At 42.5% G+C, this 22389-nt stretch overlaps 1 protein-coding gene across 7 annotated transcripts in view; it reads left to right on the forward strand.

Moving 5' to 3' along the window:
• The first annotated feature begins 1421 nt into the window (after positions 1–1421).
• Positions 1422–22389, forward strand: part of L3MBTL3 (L3MBTL histone methyl-lysine binding protein 3) — an 80560-nt gene continuing 59592 nt past the window's right edge. The window contains exons 1-2 of one of the 7 annotated variants that reach the window (XM_065056927.1): positions 1422–1606; positions 11541–11652. Coding sequence is in view for 6 of the 7 variants with exons in the window: in XM_065056923.1 (XP_064912995.1) it covers positions 2949–2974; positions 11541–11652 (138 nt within the window). In the remaining variant the exon portion in view is untranslated. Of the gene's footprint in view, positions 1607–1790; positions 1946–2817; positions 2991–3267; positions 3682–4306; positions 4498–11540; positions 11653–22389 lie in introns of those variants that run through there. The other 6 variants (XM_065056925.1, XM_065056926.1, XM_065056923.1 and 3 more) reach the window with 6 other exon arrangements.

Below are 22389 nucleotides of genomic sequence, written 5' to 3' on the forward strand. Positions count from 1 at the left end.
TTCTTAAATATGTTAATATACATTCTTCAGTAAATACTTTAATGTATGGAAGCTGAAGACTGAAAATTTCTTTTTTAGAGAAACACCACCTCTAAGCTGTACCCAGTGCAATGCTGTCCCTGCCATGGGGAAACTACTGTAACACCATATATATTCATAATAGTAAAAAGGCTGCATCTGGCCTTGTATAAACCACTTTATTAATTATTCTGACTTTGTAGGTGAGCATTTTGCCATTTATTTGTTCAATTGATTGTTAATGCTGATATTTATTCCTGGATATTTATTATTATTTATTAGGATTTCTAGCAATTTGGCCCAGTTGTCACTATATTTGTTGAAGGAAGTATATATAATATCAAGAGAATGTTTGGCTGTTGATAATTACTGGGAATAACAAAAGATGTATTGAGGTGTAAAGGTTATTTTAAGAGATACATAATAATAAGCCAAACTATTAAAAATTCAAAATTCACTTTGCCAATTTTTGCCTTAAGGACAGAGTCACCTTAGGGAGATACTCAGTGGTCTGAAAAAATATTTCAGATTAGTACAATTATGTTCTGTGTTGTTTTTACACTTTGCTTGCAACTATATGTATGTATTTAAAATCATCATGTGTACAGTTGACTGCAATCCTCCATGCTCCCTCTTCACCAGTCCAGTTAGGCCTCGTGTAGGTCTATTTTGCTTAATGTTCTTTTGCCTAACAGACCTCCTTGTAGGTGAAGGAAGTCCGCTCTGGCCAACTCCATAAAATACCAAGGGCCTTCAGTGTTTTGCTGTTTTCTCAACAAGTGACAGAAAATAACTGCTGAAGACAGTATTTTTGTTTGTGAATACAGGGCAACGATGGAGAGATTCAGGCAGGTGGCACATTGGAAACTACTTTTAATTTGGAAACTGGCTGGGTTTTAAATGAGACGAGGCCCATTACAAGGAACATTTCCATGCGGAATGAAACCTCTATTTCTGGAGCGCTGGGGGAGCCGGGCTCCGCTCTGCCTGGCCTCAGGCCATCCCCCCGGGCGAGCCCTGGCTGGAAGCTGCCCCGGTCTGAGGACCTGCACGTCCATCACCGGTGCGGAACTGCCCTACCTCTGCCCCAGCTCTGTTTTATTTAGAAGACGCTGCCAAGAACCGCAACCAGACTCCCCCCGCCATCCCCAGCCACACCAGCACCTGGCGGGACCGCCGAGGACCAGCCCCGTACGCCCTCACCCCCCACCCCCTTCCACCCCGAAAAGTGCACGGCATTATTTTTGAAAGCGCCCAAAATAGCGCGCGGCTGCTGCACAAGTCTCCTTATTATTCCTCCAGCGTCGGCCGTAAATCAGAGGAGCTGATGCACCTCCGCCGGAGCCGCTGTCGGCGGCTGTATTTTTGGTACGGGCCGCCGATCGCCGCCCGGTTGCCGGTTGCCGGCGGCTGGGGCGCAGCGGCAGCGCAGGCGAGGAGGAAGAGCAGCCGCGGCGACGGCGGCGGCGGCAGTTTCCCCTTTCCCCAGCCCTGGCTCCGCGGGCGCATGCTCACTTGTGCCCGCAGCCCTGGACCATATTTGTCAGGACTACTCGAGAGACGGAGAAAGAGAGAGAATTTTGGGGGGGTAAGGAGCGGCGGGTTCCGATCTAATCCGCAAGCCGTTTAGGGAGCCGCGATGGCAAAGGCTGGTGATGGGTTTTAATTTTCCCCCTAGGTGAGGATGAAAGTTAGAGAGAGCGCGAGAGATAAAGGGAGAGACGCACCTCCTCTCCCTCCCTTACGAAACGTATCTGGGGAAGGGGAGGGGGGCTTCTCCCCCACCACCTCGAGCAGAAAGGATGGAAGTTAATGCCGGGGAAAGTGGGCAAGTGACTCGCAAGTGGCTGGGGAGCGGCTGGGGCACCGGGGGTCTCACTAAATCATAAGTGTACGAGTGTGAAAGAGGAACAAAAGAAAGAGAGAGGTGCCTGATATTTCTTTTTCTCTTCCCAAACACATGAAGGGAGTACATATATATATATATATGCGCAATGTATTTATATACATACACAGGCACGCACGCACGTATGTATATGTACATATATATATATATATACGGGGAAGGGAGCTGTGGAAATGTGTTGGAGGGGGCTTTTTTTTAGGGGGGGGAGGGGGCTCCGAAGGAAGGGGGAAGGGAAGGGGAGAGACATTTTGCAGACTTGCCCCACCAATGGGCTTGTCAGTTGGCTCCATTTAATGACACTTACGGGGCACCGCCGCGCTGTTGGGAACAATGTGATGCGGGTGCAGTGGCGGGGTGGCGGGGGGGGGGAGTGGGGGTGCATGGGTGTGCGTGTGAGCGCCGGGCAGGGAGGGAGCGGAGCGGAGGGAGGGGGTTCACTGCCACCCGAGTTCCACCCCCCCAAGCCCCGGTTCTTTGTTCACAGAGGCTGAAGGACGGGGAGAAGTGCGAGCTGCGAGGGGGCAATGCGCAGCGGAGAGGGGTGTGAAAAAGCCCCGGGTTTTTTGGTCGGAAGCGGTGAGCGGTGGCGGCTGCCGGGATATACCGGTTGAATGTGCCGTGGGTCCCCGTGTGCGAAGGCCTCTTCAGCGCGCAGCGGAGAGAGTTTGTATTTTCCGTCGCTCCTGCACTTTGTGTGATTGTGTGCGAGAGATATTTAAAATATAATCATCTCCCAATTTCCGCCATTTTGGGGAAAGTTTGCACACACATACACATACCACCAAAAAAAAAAAAAAAAAGCTCCTAGCAATTTTTTTTATTTTTTTAGAGAGGCGAAAAAAAAAGTCTTTTGCTCGAGTGCTCAGTTCCTGCCTCTGTGCGGTGCGTGCGCCGCGCTCGCTGCGGCAGACATGTGAGGCGGCGGGGAACGGCCCCTGCCCGCTCCGGGCTGCGTGCGGCGGCGGGGGCCGGCGCCTGTCACCGCCGGCGGCTGCGCGGGCTGGCCTGGGGGGGCTCCTGGAGGATGGCCCCGGGGTGCCGGCGGTGTATGTGAGTGCACATACACGTGAGTGCGTATTTCGCTGAGGAGGGGGGGATGGGGGGGGCAGGGAATAGGACACGGCTTTTCTGTTAAGTTGCGCGCTCTCGCCTGAAGTGCGGCCGGGGTGGGGAACGGCCCCCGCGTACACGCCCGTCTCTCCTTCCCCGTCTGCGCAGCCGGTGCATATAACAACAGGATATAGGCACACTTGTTCTCGCTAACGTGTGTGAGGCGGTGTTTTTTCGGCGGGGGGAGGGGGAAAGCGATTTTTTTGGGGGGGGGGGTGGGGGGAGCGGCGGACGACGGGAAGCAGCTCCCGCGGAGCGGCCGCCAGACCCCGGCCAGGGCTGGGGAGAGGCCGCCGGGGCGCCAGCGCCCGGGGCGGGGGGCGCCGCGTCGGGGCCGCAGCGGAGCCCGCTCCCCACCCCTTCGCTTTTTTCCCCTCCCCGTCGGAGCGGGCGCGCACGAGAGCGTGAGAGAAAAAGTTGCAGCGCGGGGCCGGGAGCTGGAGGCTGCGGGGCCGGGCGGGGGCGAGCCCTCCGGGGAGGCGGCGTGTGCCGGCCCCTCCCGCGGGAACGGGTGACTTCTTCGCCGAGGGATGCCCAGAGGACGGCTGCGAGCGGCCGGGGAGCAAACCCCCGCAGCCCCCTAGGAAAAAAGGAGCTCGCTCCCCTCTTACTCCTCTGCGCTGGGGGAGGGGAGGAGGGAGGAGAAGGTAACATTTTTTTATTTTTTTCCTTTCCACTCGGAGACAGCCTCCTTTTCCCGGATCCCGGTCTCGGGGGGGGGTGGAGGGGGGTGGGAGGAAAAAAAAAAGCCAGGGACCCGGTAAACAAGCAGAGTCCCTCTCTCGTTGTGCAACTTCCTCAGGAACACTTAACACCCAGTTCCTCTCCCCCCCCGCCCGTAGCGCGCTCGCCCCCGCCGCCTCCCCCGCGCCGGGGCAGAGGGGCACTCTTCCACCGCTCGATTTAATTGCCCGAGGCGAGGGGAAAGAGAAAAAGGCAAACTGAGGAAACGGAGCAACTTGAGATCCGCTTTCCGCGAGCGCTCCCTGCGAGGAGCCGGTCGGGATGGGCGGGCGGGCGCTTTTGTCTCGGTGGTTCTGCCCGAGCCTGGGGAAGACGCGGACCTGAGCCCGGGTTTTCTCCAGAAAGTTTCAAGTGCAGCAAAAACACGCCGCAAAACTGGCCAAGGAGGGACCTCTGGCGGTAGGCCGCGGGCTGCCGGCTCCGGAGAGCGGCGGCCGCGCCCGCCGGGCCTCGCCGCCGCGTTCCGGCTGCCGCGCCGCTCCGCCGCGCCGCGCCGGGCGGGAGGGAGGGCCGGCTCCGGGGCGGCCGCTGCCGGGGCCCGCCGGCTCCCACCCAGCCGCGCCGCCCCGGGTGGGCCCGGCCCCACGGCCAGCGTGGGGAGCGGCTGCGGCGCGTCCCGTGGCCGTGTCACTTGTCCCACTCGAGAGCGCGGTTTGAGCCTCAGCGAGTAACGCTTCTTGGGAAGGAGGCCCGTGGAGATGCAGCAGCCTCCCCGGGCGGTGAGGATCGCAGCCTCTTCCGTTTATTTTAGTTACCTGTTCTTAATTGCATGGTGTGTTTAAGCTTTACAGTGAAAGGCAGCATGAGTTATATTTTCAGTTCTGCTCTATTTTATTATTCGTGCCCCTTGTATAGCTGAGTGGCGTTGGACTGACCGTTTCGCTTTTTTGTTTCTATTTGTGAATGGACTCTCCGTCATGGGTGCTAAAAATCAAGTGTTGAGTATAAGTAAAACTTCAGTGTGTGTCTTTTTAGGAAATATCCCACATTCAGGATCGCAACACAGTTTTCTAAATATAAAAGCTGTTTAGGAAACTCGTGCTTTTTACCAAAGAAGTTTTTGCATTTCCAGAAGTTTATATGGTGAACATCTGTAAGAGGAAGCTCCCTGTAACTAGTGGCTGAAGGTCTTAGAGTGCTGCACTTCCATCCGGGTGGTGCCAGGTGCTCATTTTTTCCTGATGAGATTTCAGTGGCGTTGACTGTGGTCCAGTTGGTCATCTCATGAACGTGGTGCTCTGGTGAAGGTGGCTGAAGCAGTGATCTTCTTGGATGGTTTCTGTTGTCAGTTGAGCAATTGTAGTGAACTGTGGTCTTGCTTGTTGCAGTGGTGTATGTTTCACATTTGGTTTAAAGAATTTTTCTAAAGTGTTGGTTTTTTTAAAGTTCCAATAACTTAAGAAAGTGATGAGGTGATGGGTCCTTTTCCTCTGACTTGTTCAGTTTTATTGGGCATCTGGGCATCGCCTACTCTGAAGAGAGATGGCTGTCTTTTTGTGAGCTAGTCCATTTACTCTTTCTTCTTTTTTTTAATACTGCTGGTTAGTATGATGGTGGATTGTGAGTGATGGGCGTGAGGAACCAGTGATTACTTAGCACTTACAGAAGAAAGTGATTGTGTGTGTGTAGTCACAGCTTATTAGTGCTGCAGTAGTAGGACTGCTCACCACAATGAGAAATACAAGCTCTGTATGAATTGGAGAGAAGGGAAAATCTATAAATGCAGTAACCTGCCGAGTCTATTTAGGAGCTAGACAAAGGTGAATTAATTGTTTAAGGACAGCAGAACTCATGGCAGCTGCTAAGAAGGAGCAGAAGAGGAAGGCATTAATCAGACAAAAAGAGCATCCAGACATATATTGAATTGTGGTAAGAAATAACAATTTGAAATAAGCCAGGTGATATTCAGTGTGAAGATTTGGTGCGTCACAGTTCTTCTCAAGGAGGTGTCTGCACAGAGAAGGGAGGGAGGCAGGCACAAATAAACAAAGGCAGAAGTTCTCCGTAACTTTATGTGCCTGGTTCAAGGAATTAAGAGAAACTAAGAAATAAGATTTCAAAGTTGTTGTACTCAAGTCTTATTGTCTGAGTAGGTTAAACTGCACAGACAATAACAGAAATGAAGGAGCCATGAAAGTGTTGCAAAATAATTTTTTGGCATGAGGTATGGGTTCTTTATAAACAAGATGAAAGTTGTCAGTGTTAAGATTCATTAGCCTTGGTATTGCGTGACTATTGTTATAATGTTCAGTGAATATTTGAAAATGAGGTAGTAGATAAGGGCTGTGTGGAACTGTTACCCAGTGTCTAGCAATGGTACGGCAATACCTGTGCTGGCTCTCTGATAGAGACCAGACTCAGGAGAGGACAGCATGAATCTCCTTTGGCACTGGTGCAGGCTCAGACTTCACAGCCTTTTGTAATGCATCTGTAGACAGATTGTATCTGCGAGGAAAAAGGTTTTAAGCTGGTGTACTGGGAAGCAGGAGGAAGCATACACAGTACCCCTGAAGAATCTAGCAGGCAGAAGAGTAGCAACAGATAAGAGGAAATACAGGGACATCATCAGTAGGAATTCTGGTACATTTTCTGTTACAAGTGTTAAGAGTGGCAAAGAATTTTATGCTGTGGTCCCTTTGTGAATACATATATAAGCCATATATCTCATCTTTAAAATAACTTGTTATAAACTTCATGAGCAACAGGCAAAACAGTGACATTTACTCAAACAGCTCTTCACCACACAGAATAGAAACATGGTAGAGCTAGTAAAGTAGTTCCTAAACGGCAGAAAAATGAGATTTTGAAGGAAATGTGTAATCTGCAGGTAGTTATTTTGCTGAAACATTAAAATAATTGACCCATTAAACGTGTACAAAACAAAGCACATATTAAAATGTGGTGGATAGCCTCAAAGCACTTCACCGTTTCCTGCACTGTTCCTGTTTGTGGTTGTTTTTCTTTAAGTGAAGAATCAGGTGCAAAAAGATGAAGGGAGGAAAAGAGACAAATGTGGGGTGTACCCAGCTCAAAGAGAGGATTGAAAGAAGAAAAGCAGGGCTCACCCTGGTGGGTTTATAGTCAGGTGACTTTGCCTTTGCTGTCATTATGAAGCTAGCTTAATACCGAGTCTGTCTGAAATAGAGGGAGCTTATGTTGCAAGGGGTAATTCTGCTGTGTGTAGCTTTGGTGCTATAACAAGTCAGCCCTGGTACTATTCGCATTCTTACACATGAAATAAAGCTGAAGCTGAGTATCTGCTTGATCCCCTGGTGTCTAAAAGTTAGTGTATTTGCAGACTTGTCCCATTCTGATCCATTTTGTTTTCTTGATTTATTGTGCAGGGAAAATGTGTCCCTCTAGCCCATGGGTGCTACACCAAGCAGCCTCCTCCTTGGAAATGCCCAAAATAACCATCCACGGTATTAGGACAAAAAACTCACCTGTTGCCTTTGTTTCTGAAATGCTGGTGTCACCTAGTTCTGTGGACAAGAGGGACCATGGCTCAGCTCCATAAGGATATCACCTTCCTTGGGACCTCTGTCTCTTGGACCTCACCTGTAGTGTTACTTGCTGAGACCTTCTTCTCTGGCTCTACATGCCCAGTTTTGCCTTACCTTGAAGGAACCATTGGCTGGGGAGAGGAGCAGCACGGGGCAAATCTGTTAAGTTGTCCTGTCAGGGTAGCTACAGAAATTGTTGAAAGTAAAAATAAAAATACAAAGCTATGCATAAAATACAAGACACACTATTGCAGACGGGTTGTGCCAATCTGGCACTGCTGACTTGTGACTTTACTGCTGAAATCTCCTCTCTCTGCTGCCCAGTGACCTTGTACTGAGTTGGCCCCGCTGCTTAGAAATCATATGGATGTTTTACAGGTGGCATCTTAGACTTTCAAAATTTAGGTAGGTGTCAGGTAGTTTTTAAAAGCACTGACTGAAAGAAAGAATTCTTCCATTATTATTTTTTTATGTATTCAGTGCATAACCCTATAATTATTTCAAAAACTGCTTGTAAGTTTAATTGGCATATTCTCTCCTGTTTCTTTGCTTTACATCTTTAGAGAGTCTTTCACTGCATGAAACTATCTCATTTTTAGTGCTGGTTGCTACTCTGTGAGGTACTCATTTATTGTTACACCAGCTGGTAAAAATGAAGTATTTTCTAAAGGATGTGTCTAATCTTGTTTTATATGCTTACTTATTTTAATTAATTTATTGCATATGTCTAAAATAAAGTTAATGTTGAAATATTAGCATTCAGCACACTTTTTTATAAATGTTATAGCTTATGGCTGTGAAGACTGAGATACAGTTACATCCCTAATAGTGGATTTTGGACATGTTTGGAAGATGACTGTTCCAAGTTCGTACTATTATGTCCTTATTTTTACATCAGATGGTAATTGGTGACAGTCACAGGTACAGTTCTGTAGTTACTTTGCCTCTTATTCATCTAGTATTTTTACTACTTTTTGGAAAGTGTAGCAACAGAAATAATAGCAAACGAAATAATTATGGAATGAGTTGTACTAGTTCAAAGAACTACATTAGAGCTTTAGAAATGAAACCGAAAATGACTAGATAAGACATTCTGTAGTTTTCTTTGTTCTGTGATTTAGATGTGTATATTGTGATGCTTTCATCCTTTTTTAGTACCTCATAGCTGTAACAATTTAATTGGTCTCTATCTCCTTATTGTCATTAGTAGAGGAATATAGCCCTATCTTTCATCTGTTAAAACCAAGCAAAACTGGAAACAGATATTTTGTTAAATGTAATTCCTTTTGGTAAGTTCATTCCTATCTGCGTTGCCCTGTGACCTTTTCATCCTCACCAAGAACGTTTCTGAAGGCTGCCGAATCTGAAAGTACAAATTATGTCTTTGATGTTGAGTTAATTTTAAAAGGAAAACCATAATGAATACCTTATCAAACAAGAGAATGTACCTTATTGTTGCTTGCTACCTGAGGAAACTTCCTTAGGTGTAAATAAGTTAAAAATTTGTATTTGTTTCTTGAGAGAAATGACAGAACATTTCTCTGAACATTTGTTACCTTTTTTTTTTTCTTGTTTTACTTTCACAGTTTACATCCTGCCTGAGTAAGCTAGGCTCTAAGATTATTTTTTCCCCGTGTCAATTTTTTCCAACTGGTTCTGTTACAAAGCGTGTCTGTAACAAGAGTGGCACTATCCGAGATGGCAGCATCTGATGGAGCGGCTGTCCTCTGCTACTCGCTCTGTGGGGCAGCAGCCGCTGGGAGGAAGCATTTCCCCACAGCCTCCCAAGTCTCTCCGCGTTTTCTATTGTGCCTTCTGTAGAAACAATTGGAACATGTTTTCTATAATAGATAAACGCTGGAGGGTCGAGTGTCCTCGAAACAGGGTGGTAATTTAAGGTTACTTAAATGCTTCAGTTAATGCAGAACACAGCTCTGTGTTTGCTTAGCCAGGCTAATCACGGGGAGCTTGTTACCCCAACGTGCTCAAACCAGCGTGTTTCACGTCCTTAACATTTCACAGCTTTCTGGACAGATCCGATTTTTCAGCTGCTCCTAGCAGGTTGGGTCTTGTGTCCTTGAGAGAAGGCCTGCGCCTCTGCCGTGGCGCTGCAGTTGGGTTTGGTGGAAGCTTGCCTCAGTTGGTCTGCTGCTGTGTGGAGGGCTGGATGCTTGGTGGGCTTGAGCTCTGCAAGGTACCGTGCAGGTGTATTGCAGGAGCTGCCCTGGGGAACGATGGTGGACTTTGCCTGGCAGTGATTTTGAAATACAGTATCTATAGCTTCAGGGAATATCTCACTTTGCACTGAGTTTCTTCAGATCTATTGACTTATTTTAAAAAGAAATTTTGTACATTGATGGCATGGTTTTCACTACTTTCTCATAGAGGATTACTGAAATTAAAGATGTAGAAAATGCATTGAATCATGTAGTTCTTCTTACTTCAAACTTGTCATGCGAAATATATGAATTTTCCTCAAAGAGTCTTCTGTGAACCCTAGTTGTCATATGAAATGAAGGGCAATGGAGAAGCTTTCACCCTAAACAGTGATTACTGCCTGAGGTCCAGCTCCTCTCATCCTGTTGATGTTGTGTAGTGGCTGTAGTGTACTTGTGGAGTAAGACATTGCTCAGAGTCTTAAAGAATTCTGCGAGAAATTAGGAAGAAAACAAGAAGAAATACAACAGAGTCCACACTGTGGCCCCAAAACCAGACTAATATCTGTAGTAGTGGTCTTACAGTGTTTGGTATAATTTTTCTGATAAGAAAATGTAAATTTGATTGCTTTACAATACAACGGAGTTTAACTAGCTAAGCATTTTTTCTCCTCAGACTTTCAGTTAAAACACTTCAAGATGATCTGCATTTACTTCTGCTTGGTTTGCATCTTTTTCTGTGAGTGAACAAATATCACTCAAGTTTTGTTTGTTTTGGTTTTTTTTTTGGTGGAAATTCCAGATTTCCAGAGTGTGTTAATAGGTATTTGCAGAGTTTGGGAATGGGACCCAAATTAAAAATTAGATTTTGGAAAACAAGGTCAAGCACTGAGGAAGCTCTCTATCTATTTGACTTTCAAATACTGATACTTGCAGGAAAAGTTTGCAGTCTGCAGACAGGAATATGAGGCTTAGAAAGTTAAAAAGTTCAGAAAGCATCAATTTGAAAAGGGGTGAGCTTTTGCTAGCAGTTCACAAACTGAAGACAGAACTAATTTTGCTGCAAATTGTTTCAGCTGTTAGGCATAGCACAGAAGTTCTTGAGAAAGAAAATGAGCAAGTCAGGTTTCACATTGAACAAATAGTAAATGAGGTGCCAGGCCACAGATTTAAAGATTGTTACGTTTGTAAGAAATGGAAAGGAAGAAGTTGGTGGTAGTCACAACTGGCTGCTCGAAACATGGGCAGTTCAGTGCAACTGGTGCTGTGTTTGTGGCAGTGACAAGCACTGGGCCAAAGCTGGGCGTCAGTGGCAAGTGCTGTAAACTTCTGTTGCTTGTGCAGATTATTTGGGATGAGTTCTTACCACAGAAGAGAATGTCCAAATCCACTATTTCTGAAGATAAATATTCTCTCTTCTCCTTTCACTTTTCTGAAACAGAGCGATCCAATAAAATAAAGTGTGGGAAAGCCACAGTTTTCTCTGGTGTACTTGTTCTTCTCTACATGTAAACAAATTTTACAAATGCAAATCAAAATGTAGTGAAACTGTATGGAAACAAACAAGCAATATTTGGGTGTCCTGAGTCAGACAATGAAAATGAAAGACAGTTTCAAATTCATTGTGAAATTTTAGTTTGAATGTGAGTGAAGCATTCACATCAGCATGTTATCGGATATTAAGGGAAAACAGTTTTATTAATCAGCACTTAATGTATTTTTTATAGATGTGCACTCATGTCTTGCCTTCCCCAGAACAAATGTTTTCCTTAGGTGTACTTGAGGTATGTTTTCCCTATGTCACTTTGTTTGCAGTTTGAAATTTTTAATTTCTCCCCAATACAGCCTCATTAATATTCTCCTAGTGTATAAACCAGGGTATTATATTTTAAGGTTTTCAAAAGATTTCACCTGGTTTTTATTACATTGCTGTATATTATCAGCGTTGTCATCAGGTGTCCATATTGCCAGTGTGCTGAGGGAAGCATTTGATACTAATCTGTGGAGTGCAATTGAAGAAATGTCTGGTGATACAAGCATTAAACCACTTAAAGCATTTTCATATAAAAACTTTTTTTTTTTCTCCTTTGTTTTTTTTGCCAGTATATGCATCATGAATGAATCTGCCTCTAGTGGAAATGGTCAAGAGTTTGATGTATTTAGTGCTATGGACTGGAAGGATGGCATAGGTACTTTGCCAGGAAGTGACCTAAAGGTAAGATATATAATTTTTTTAATAAGCAAAGTAAAAATGTTATAATGCCAAAAGAATGTTTTTCACAAGCTGGTGTGTAGGTATCTGCTTTTATGAATAAAACATAAATCTGCAGATCTGAGTTAAGAGACTGTATCCTGTTAGCTTTTAGCTCTGGAGTTTCTTGATTCAGTTTCTGGTGCTGGCTCAGACACCCGTCATTCCCGTATGAATGCATAAATTAGCGCTGCCTCACTATATAGACAGAAGTAATCAAGTGCACAAAATCCCAAAGAAATCTCAAGAGTTAAGTGTGAATATTCAGTCCACTTGGAGCATTGTATTACCATATCACTAAGAATCTTTATGTTTGTCATTTGCTCTTATGGTCTTGTCTTTTTAGTTCTTTTTATTTCTAAAAATAGTTCATTTTTGCTGTGCTTTTGTCATCTGGGTGCCTAGAAAAATGAATAAAGCAAGTGCTTCTGAGCTTGGTGTAGTTTAGAAATTTGCATGATATTGGCATAGTACTTTTAGTTGCATTTTTTTATGCTGGTTTTATTTACTGAAATAAATTATAACAATTTGATTTTTTTTTACAAAATATTTTATGGATGTTGTTATCTGATACTTTTTACTATGTCATCAGAAGGTGTTCTCTGCCACATTAGCTAAAAATACAGTTTTGATATTAAAGACTTTCTTGCTCTTATTTCCTGTGGATTATAGTCAATATTTTCATGCCATTCCATTTAGACTAACATTGATGAAGTTTTCTCATAGCTTTTTTTTTTTAAAAGGAATCTCACAAGAAAATGTGTTGGTTTTTAAAATAGCTTTTTATCCCTTGCTGCCTGATACAATTTCTATTGTTGAAGTAAAGAGTCAAAAAATGTTTGAAATTCAGGACATGCTGCAAGTGTGGTTTTGTGTTGTGGATTTTTTTTTTTTTTTTTTTTTTTTTCCCCTTTAAAATCACAGAACCGTAGAATAGATTTGCAGAATAATTTTGTTTGGAAATGGACCTCAGAACACCACATCTGAGCACTCCAGACCTCAAGCCAACTTAGAACAGGTTGCTCAGGGCCTTGTCCAGTATGGATCTGGTTATCTCCAGGGTTAGAGATACCGCAGTCTCTCTGGGCAACCTGTTTCAGCATTTGATCACCCTCATAGTTATTTTTTTCTTTTTGTGGATACTTAGTTGGAATTTCCCCTTTTGCAACTTGTGTCTGTTGCTCCTTGTGCTTTTACTGTGCACAGCTGAGAAGAACCTGGCTCCATCCCCTCTGTATCTGACCATTAACTACTGGAAGACAGCAGTAAAATCTCTCCTTCTGTTCTTGAAACCAAGCGAACAGTTGCGCTCAACTTCTTCTTACAGTTGCGCTCAACTTCTTCTTGCATGTCACCTGCTACAGGCCCTGCTTGTTTTGGTGGACATCCACTGAATTTTCTCCATTATGTCAGTGTCTCTCTCCTACTGGACACAATAGTCGGGGTATGGTCTCATCATGTTTAAGTAGAAGGGAATAATCAGTTCCCCTGACCTGCTGGCTACCCTCTTGCTAAAGCAGGCCTGGTTGCTCATGGCCGCCTTTGCTGCCAGAGCCTCTTGCTGACTCATGTTCAACTTGTAGGTCTTCTTCTGCAAAGCTGTTTTCAAGTAGCCCCGGGGCTGTACTGGTGCACACAGCTGCTCTGTCCCAGCGGCAGGGCCTTGCATGTGCTTTTGTAGACCTTCATGAGATCATGTTAGCCCGTTTCTTTAGTGTGTCAGGGTCTTTCTGAATAGCAACACTGCCCTGCAGTTTTTCACCCAGACTCTCCAATTTTGTAATTTGCTTTTTGCTTCCTGTCTACGTATAGAAGCCTTTTCTGTTGCCTTTGGTAGTTTTTTCTCCAGTTGAGCTTTGGGTTTCCCGATTCCATCATTCTACACTACAGCAAGATCACTGTATACCTTCTGTCTGGAATGTTTCCCATTTCACCTTCTGCGTACTTCCTTTTCCATTTGAATTAAGTCAGGAGTCCCTAGTTCATTCATGTTGGCCTTCATCCGCATTTGCCCAACTTCTTGCACATTGGCACGCAGCGTTCTCCTGGTGTGGAGTCCCTGGAAAGATATCCAGATTTCCTGGACCTGTTTACCCGTTAAAGCAGTCTCCTCTATGATCCTGCCAAGCAGATCTCTGAACAAGCCAAAATCTGCCTCCCCTGAAGTCCAGTGCTGCTATTTGAGGATTTCAGTCTTCACCATGTCATGGTTGCTGCTGCCAAGGCATCAGCCTCCACACCTCTGACCAATTCTGTGTTTTTTTAAAAAGTCCAGGCTTTTGAAATTCCTTTCTCTTTTAATAAGCAACATTGTGTGAAATGCAAAAATACCATTGATATGTTTGAGGAATACAAAAGGGAACAGTGCAGGACAATATAATAATCTCATGTAAATTGCTGGTACATGCTTTGTTCAGTTCCTGTTACCCTATGTCAAAAGAAACAAAACTGAAGTAAAGGTTGGGTCGTTAATTAGTAGAAGAATGGAAAAGCTTCCATACAAAGTGGGGGAAGGGAGTGGGAGGTATAGCTGAGGATAAGGTCAAGAAATCATGTAAGAAGATTCTTAACTGCGTCCCATTCAGGAAAGCATGAGCTTCATTTTAAGGTGGTTCTTCTGTGTGTGGTGGTTTTGTGTTTTTTTGTTGGTTTGGTTTGGTTTGGTTGGCTTTTTTGTGGTTTTTGTGTGGGTTTTTTTTTTTTTGTTATTTGTTTGTTTTTAGTAGTTATTATTTTATTTGGAAACAAACAGGTATTTGATTTTTGGACAGAGATTTTGTCTTTGTTTCAGGTATTAGGGAAGACACAATCAGAGGTGCAATGGTAATATACTCAGGATGCTGAAAAACACAGAGCAAGCTGGTGAGGCAGCTCATTCTGGTCTTCTTAAAAAATGAACAAACAAACAAAAGCAACAGGTGACTGGGTGAAATTGAAGTACAGTCATTCTAACACTGACTGAAGGAAGAGAATTTTCTAACAATGCAGAATTAGCCTAAGGAACTCACTGGACCAGAGCGCATCAAGACTCAGTGAAAGACTGGGCATTCACTTAGATACCAAAACAATTTGAGCTGTTAGAATATTATGGATTTTTAAGCTTTCAGGATAATTGTAACAACTCATTTTTCAGGGCTGCTTCTAAATACTAATGGTTAAAAGAGTGACTAATCCCTTGAAACTGTAAAAGTGACCATGGAAGTTATGTTATGCTCTTTGTGGAATTCTCAGAATAGCATTAACATGGATGGTTTACGTGAACTGTCCTGATAACAGAGTATTTAATAGTGTCCTGAACCTAGAGAAAATAGCCTTACATAGCTGTTACTTCTTGTGAGCTTGCATATGTCTTTCAAAAGTTATGATAGACTTGTTCCACTAATGTTATCGAAACATTGCCGTGTATTTACATTGAAATGAAATTGAAAAATCCAGTGAAAACAGCATAGTAGCAAAATGCACAAAGTTTCTTTTTTTACAGACTGGTAATAGGTTAGAATGCCTGGTTTTTCTTTTTAACTAATAAGCAATAACTGAACTATTCATTGCAGACAATGCATTGCTTACATTCTCACATTTAGTCTTTTGTCTTCATAAAATGTTGGGGAAAACGAACACCCAGATTTGGTAAACTGTATCGTGTGAGCATGTTTGAAGTTAAACATATAGCAAAATGTTGAAATACTGCTTTTTAATATAGAAATATTTGGGAGTTACCTACTTGAAGTTCTTATTTTTAGTTGTCTAAGTCATATGGCATTTGACTTGTCTTTACTGTTTGCATGGTAAAGTTGCATGCTTATTTTTACATATGCACTTTTAAAGTAATCTCTTTTCTTTTGCACTGTATGAATACCCAGCCTTGTGAGATTGACAGGCAAGCATATCTGAGCAACCATTATTTTTAAGAACCACTTCATTTTTGTGCATATAAGCTCCTCTATGAATAGCAGCTGGTAAAAAACTGTTTTAAGTAGTGTAAAATGCTTGAAACGTTTACAAATAACTTTTCTCAATATTTCTTGTTGCTTAAATTTAACTTTTCTTACAATATAGAAGAACAATTACCTCAGAAATAGAAAATTGCATTATTTCTTTTTGTTACAAAGTCCTGTGGGTAGTTTCATTCCTACCAGACTTCACTGAGATAGTCTGCACCAGGGGACACTCACTTCCCAGGCTCATCAAAACAAGGGAGCGAGTCAGATACCAGGCCTCTGTTCCCAGCCCTGCCACGGTCTCTCACATCTACATCTGTTTCCACATTGGTGAAATGTCGAAAATGTTATTTTCCTATAATTTTGTGCAGCGTTAATTGTTAGAATTTTGTCACCCATAGTTGGAGAAGGCTGTTGAAATACATTACCATACAGATTTTGTTAAAACTCTTCAGCAAAAGTAGTCATAAAATAGTTCACGCTTCTTGAACGCTACTTTGAGCATGCTATGCGGCGGATAAATAGTGAGTGGCTGTGGAAAACACTAGAATTTTAAATTTATACAGGGGACAGGGAGAATTAAAAATTGTTAAGTATGATGCACCGAAGACTAAGAACAAAAATCTTAGCATTGTATATTAGTTCTTTCGGGATGCTTGAATAAAACAGAAAACTCAAATTTCAAGTTTAAAATAGTTTACAAATTACAGAATGCCTTAATATGGCAGGCTAAGTAATGTATGCTCATCTGAAAAACATCGGTGCTTACCAGTTACTCTGCATGGTGTGAATGTGAAATACTCTTCTTTTCTTCTTTTTTGTTTTTAAATCTGTGTGCTGAGTGCAGGCAGTAACACCATCTCTTCAGGATTTAAATGTGCTCATTAAATTGGGAAAGCTGTAATAATTTACAGTCACTTCCTACTGCAGTGACAGAAGTTTATGAAGTACTTCATAATGAGTTTTCTAGTGCTTGTGTTTGGAAAGTGAGATGTTATATACTGCATGGACAGAATTTTGGTCATTATTTCTGGCTTGCAAATTGTGCTTGAAAAAAAAAATAATGATGATTAAATTAGCCTGTAAATAAAGTTGCGCAGCTAATATCATAGGTAACCAACTATAATAGTGGAACATGAATGGTGGAATAATGGTCAGTGGTGCTCGATATTTCCAGGCACACTCTAGAGAAGGTGAGGGTGATTCAGCGTGCTGTGTTTCTGGATGCAGCAACTCAAGGCAGTAAAGTGCATCCTTCCACCTGCCAGTTCTGAAATTGGGTTCAAGCTTGCTTGAGATAATTAACATTTTGAAAACAGTTTGGGTTTTTTTTTTTTTTTACTTTTCTCACATGTTTATATGTCAGAAACACCAGTATTGTCTCAGACAGTAGCTAACTACAGTGCTTTTTTGGTGCAAAGCTGTTTCTGTCCTCACACAGTGGCATGTGCTGCACTGAATCTGAGGAGGCATTTCTCTCTCTCGGGGAAGAGTCCCTGACAGTGTCCGTGGGAAACATCAACTACTGGGAGCTGGTTAAATCCCTTTTCCCACTGGAAGGGTGTTATTCCACAGAGAAGATAATTCCCTTCAAGGAAGCTGGTAGTGCAGGGAGGAGAAAGCAAGGCACATTAGACTTTCTCTGACCATGTGTGAGCCCCAGCAGATGTATTATACCTAGTGGCCTGGTCTTTTCCACGTGGAAGTAACTTTCTTCTCTTGCAATCTAATGTGATTAATTAGCTCACACTCTGCTTCACCACCATAGATTTCTGGCTAAAACTTTGCATTGTCCTGAAATGATTTTACCTTATTTAAAAACAGAAAGAACAAAAAGGAAGTTTCACTGTTAAAATTGCTAAAACTCCAAAGCCAAGAAATGCTGGTGTTGGGTTCGCCTTTCGATTTTTAATTGTGTTTCCTCATGTGTAGTCATGGTAGAACCTTCACTAAAGGGATCACATGCTATTTTGCCATAGAATCTACTGCATCATTTGCTGTAGATTCTGTTAGACTTGTAAATAACAGGGCAGAGGATTTCAGGAAGGAAAATGAATAGTTTCATGATTAATGCAGGTGAATCCCACAGAGGAAAGCTTAGGGCAGCACTTACTTCTACCACAGCCTTCCTGTGTGGTGCTGAACAACTCATTGGAACCAAAACTTTGGCAGGTAGCCATTCATTTTTTTTTATTTGTTACTTGCTTGGGTTCTCCATGAGATACTAGTGTTTGGTGTTTAGAAATATTCTGGCTGAAATAATTTGGAGCCAGGATTGCTTTGTAGGTCAACTTCTGGATCAATAAGCATCAACTTGGCAGGCCTTGACTTCTGGCTCTGTCGCTGATTTATGTGTCACCTTAAGAAAGTCTGTTTAGCTGCAATTTCCTACTCAAGTGGAGATAATAAGGCAGACTGAGTTTGCAGCGGAGAGAAATCATTGAGAAGCCCTCTGGTACTAAGATAATTCTTGAGCACTCAGGACCGAAAGGGGGATTGGAAAAGCCTGAGGATTGTCTAAGAATAAAGTAGATAAACGTTACTGCAGACAAGACTGAGGTATCAGCAGTTTGCTGGGGAAAAGCCAGTGTCTCTTGCTAAAGGTCTAAGTTTTCTGGCGGTACCAAAGCTTTCAGTTCAGAAGTGATTAGAGAATGTTCCTATTACTTTTTTTTTTTTAAAGGCTGTAATTTGATAATGATCCTTTCCTGCTTGTGCCTTCCCAGATAGGAAAAAACTTTCCTTTTGGATGCAGATTGACCTCTCTTCTTCATTACTTCAGGATTAGCCTATTGCAGTGTTACTGAAGTATCTTAAAATCAGTCGAAGATTGCTTGAAGTGTTTGACTTTCTTGCTGACAGCATCGTTCCAGTGAGAGGGGCTCTGGCCCAGCCTCTTGGTCATGATATGGAATTTAATTGCGGCTGATTATGATTTAGGGGGCCCTAAATAGCCTGGGATCCTGCTTAAGCTGTCTTTTGCCATAGTTACCAGAGCCAGGAGTGTGCAGGCAGGATCTCTTCTCATCATTGAGGAAAGGGAATAGCCAGGTGCAGGGACACATTCCCCTAACCTTCTACATCCCTGAAAGAGTCAAATTTTTGTGACCAGGCAAGCATCAGGGGTCACGTGCTTACTGAGGGCTTTGAAATAAGCTGGGAGCAGAGTACTCAGAAGGATGTAGAGCCTAGGCAGAGATATTGTTAATTTTCCTTTGTAAGTGTGTGAGAACAGAGGTTTTGTTTCAGGAATTACTTTGCACTGCACTGTAACAGTAATTGCTAGAGTGCCTAAAGCTTTTTTAGATACATGCTCTTTGTTATTTCAGTGGGGTTTTTTAAAGAAAATAAACAGTCATTCTGCTTTCAAATCCTGTAGAGTAAATAAGACTGGCTTTATTGCTTGAAGAAAGAGTATAAAAATACCCAACAGCTGCCTCATTTTCTGAGTGCTATCCAGCCTCTGCCTGGGGCAGTGGTTCTGTGGAAAAAATAGTATGTGATCGTGCATGTAAAGACTGTATCACACACACACACAGAAGAGGAGAATGGTTGAGTGGACAAGTTCTGGCATTGACTAACTTATTCAACTTAAATATTATGTAAAAAATAGTTTGGCATGTAGTAGGATGTGGTTGGACAATACAGTGTCTATAGGCAATTCCTTTGCTTTAAAGAGAGGAGCTGTAAGATGCCGGAAAGGCTCTGGTTTGTCTGAGCAGTCCCACTGAAATCACTGTGATCAAACGGTGATTGAAATCAAGAGCGATGACTCCTGTTTGCTAACAAGAGATCTGAGTGCAGTTTTTTGTCTCTGAAGTCCCAGGTGTCGATCTTTTTGACAGACTGCTGTATAACTCTGCTGCTTGTGAATTTAGTTATTTCATAGACATGAAGTGTCTTTACTCAATTTACTTCTGTTTTGGATAATACAGTTTTTTCTGGTTTCTTCTGAGCTAGTCCACAATTGTACTGTTGTGAGTTCAAGATGAGTTTTATTTCTGAAGTTACTGTCAGAATGCAGCAACAATTGTCTTAACTGCAGTGAACTCTTTGTCCTTATCTTGCCCAGTAGATGGTAGTGTTGGCTGTTTTTTCTAATTTTAAAGCCGTGCATTAAGATGTGTTATTTTAAAGCTGTGTTTTAAGGTGCATAGGTTTCTTTGTTCTTTTTTGGTCCTTTGCGCCTTAGTTTTTCTTCCTTTTTCTTCCTTTTTATCTCTGCCTGTTCTCCCAAATTATATTTTAACCTTGTAGAAAGCAATAGTAGCTTTTATTCTGATTTGATCTCTCTGAGTACTGATAAAATCTTGTACACTCTTAAAAGGGTTCAAGTAACAGCAAAAGGACATAGTCTGATATTTGTTGCTCTGAATTAGACACATGCAACATGAGAGACTTAATTTGAAACTAGATTGTATATATTTATTCCCAATAGGTTTGAGCATCTGAGAATTAGTCTGCAATATGGTAGACATTTTTCATTATTTGCAAATTTTCTTTTATCCCATGTAGTGACAAATACACTGAGTAGTTTTGTAAAATGAGGAGAAAGAGAACTGAAAGCCCTCTTAACATACAATTCCACTTGCATAAAACTACCAAGTGCCTTCCAGCCTGCACGATAAGGCAAAGAACTTCCATTAAGAATGGAAATGTCCTAAAGGCACTGGAGGAGGGACAGCAGAATTCCACCTGTGGTGTTATACTTAGTGACATTCACTGGAAAAAGGTTAATTTCCATGGTTGAGCCCAACACATAGTGGGCAAAGAATGATGGGCTAATCGAGAAGATGGAGCGCCATTTTCATAAGAAGAACAGACAGAGCTTGTACTTAGCTTAATGAAATTAAGTCTGCGGATACATAATTCCTTCCTTCAAATGTAGACCCAGAGAGTAAGCGCTTGGGTATTAGAGCTATGTAATCCATAGGGTAACGTTGAGTTAAGAACAAATGGGTATAAACTGACTATGAGTGAATGTAAATGAAGTTATAAGAAGGTTTTTCAAGAAAGAAATTCAGGAATGGACTTTCATTGGAGTCACTGGTAACAGAAAATCTGGCCGCTTCTCCATTGTAGCTGAAACATTTATGAAATACTTGGTGCAGTACTAGCGCCTGCAACAAACAAAGGCTTATGATACTTGGTACAGTCCTGTGTAAATTTTAATGCAATTTTAATTTTTAAAAAGGTTTATTGATAGTAATTTTTATCCCTACAGAAGAACTTTGCATGTGGAGAGACAGAAATGGTTCAGAAAGTATTTATAAAGTTTGATTATTATATATTTAAGCCTTGGTTTCCCTTGGTGCATTTTTTATTTGTTGAATAAATACTAAAAAGTTCCTGGGGATTAAATTAACAGTACTATAAGCTGAAGTCTGGGTATATCAGGGCATTGTTTCCCAAGAATGTGAAAATGTATCTCAGCTCTGAGTGGAACGAATCTCTAGTGATGTGTAGAGGGAAGCTGCTATTTAATTCCCTTTTGATCCTTGTGGAAACTGCTGAACAAGGCAGCCAAGTAAGTTCTGTGTTATATGCTTAACCACTAACAGTTGAACTCATCCTACTAAGTCAGTTTGATGTATCTGTGTTGAAAGAACTACAGTAACTTGAAAATGTGTATTTTTTACCTTGTTGCTCACCTGTACATGAAACTCTGGAAGTTAAATTTTCTATCCAAATGTTATGTTTATTTCTGCTTATCTTACTGTGGATTTGCTCATGAAAGCTCTTGAGGTTTCTTTCTCCTCTTCTTTGCCTTCTGATCTTTTAAGACCATTGGTTCCATTGGGTGGGATAGAGAGGTTTCTTAACATTTGCAAACCGGCATTTGACAAAAGTCAAGTGGATTAAATTCATACCCAACAAGCTTTGTAATTGATTCTCTTTTAAACACTGAAGTGACAAAAAGTCAGGTTTCTTTGTGAGATTATTTAAAAAGCACTTGATAATGGCCTTTGTTTCCATCAGTGGAAATTTTACTGTTTGCTTTAATGATGACAGGTTCAAGGAAAAGCCCTTCATTCAATGCAAATTTATATGTTTACTTAAGGAGTTTTGTGACTTAAAACCGAATCTTTACTTCTCAGAAAGCCCTGGGTCCATCCTCAAAACTTAGTTCAGTGACACTGGTTCCTTCCCTCTGTATTATCTGCCGCAAACTTCCAGACTGTCAGCACACCGGGGAAAGTCTATGGGAGAACTGCTCTTAGTAAATTTTAGCTTGGATCACCAAAAATAGAGGAAAAACAGAACAGAACTTTTACGTTTAGCTTTTTTGTCACCTGCTTTCTAAGTAGAAGAGGCTTACAAAAGTGTTCAGTTTTTTCATGGGCACAAAAACCGCTATTAATCTAGATTTTTTTTTTGTCATGCTTCCAATAGCAGACACTAGTTGGCACATTGCTCCATCAGCTTTTATTCTGTGATGGCTTTGTGCATCATGGTGCTCTGTACATGTATTTATCCTGCTTTTAAACAATTAACCTCTGTCACAAGTTTTTCATTGCTTTACCTTCCCAGCTAAAATCCCAGAGTATGACTCCCCAGGTCTGAGGCGTTTCTCCGATCAGCTATGGAGAGCTTGGCACGCACAGTAATGCTGAAACTGTAGCTGGGGAAGGCAGTAAGTGAAAGCAGACATGTCTGCTTCAAGTTTGTGTCCCAACAGGAGCTGGAGGTGTCTGACACTGATAAAGGGGAGGCTGTGGGCAAAAACAGGAGATAAAGAGGTGAGACGAAGCATCTGGCATTG

Source organism: Columba livia, chromosome 3 (assembly GCF_036013475.1).
Source record: "Columba livia isolate bColLiv1 breed racing homer chromosome 3, bColLiv1.pat.W.v2, whole genome shotgun sequence".
Classification (NCBI taxonomy): domain Eukaryota; kingdom Metazoa; phylum Chordata; class Aves; order Columbiformes; family Columbidae; genus Columba; species Columba livia.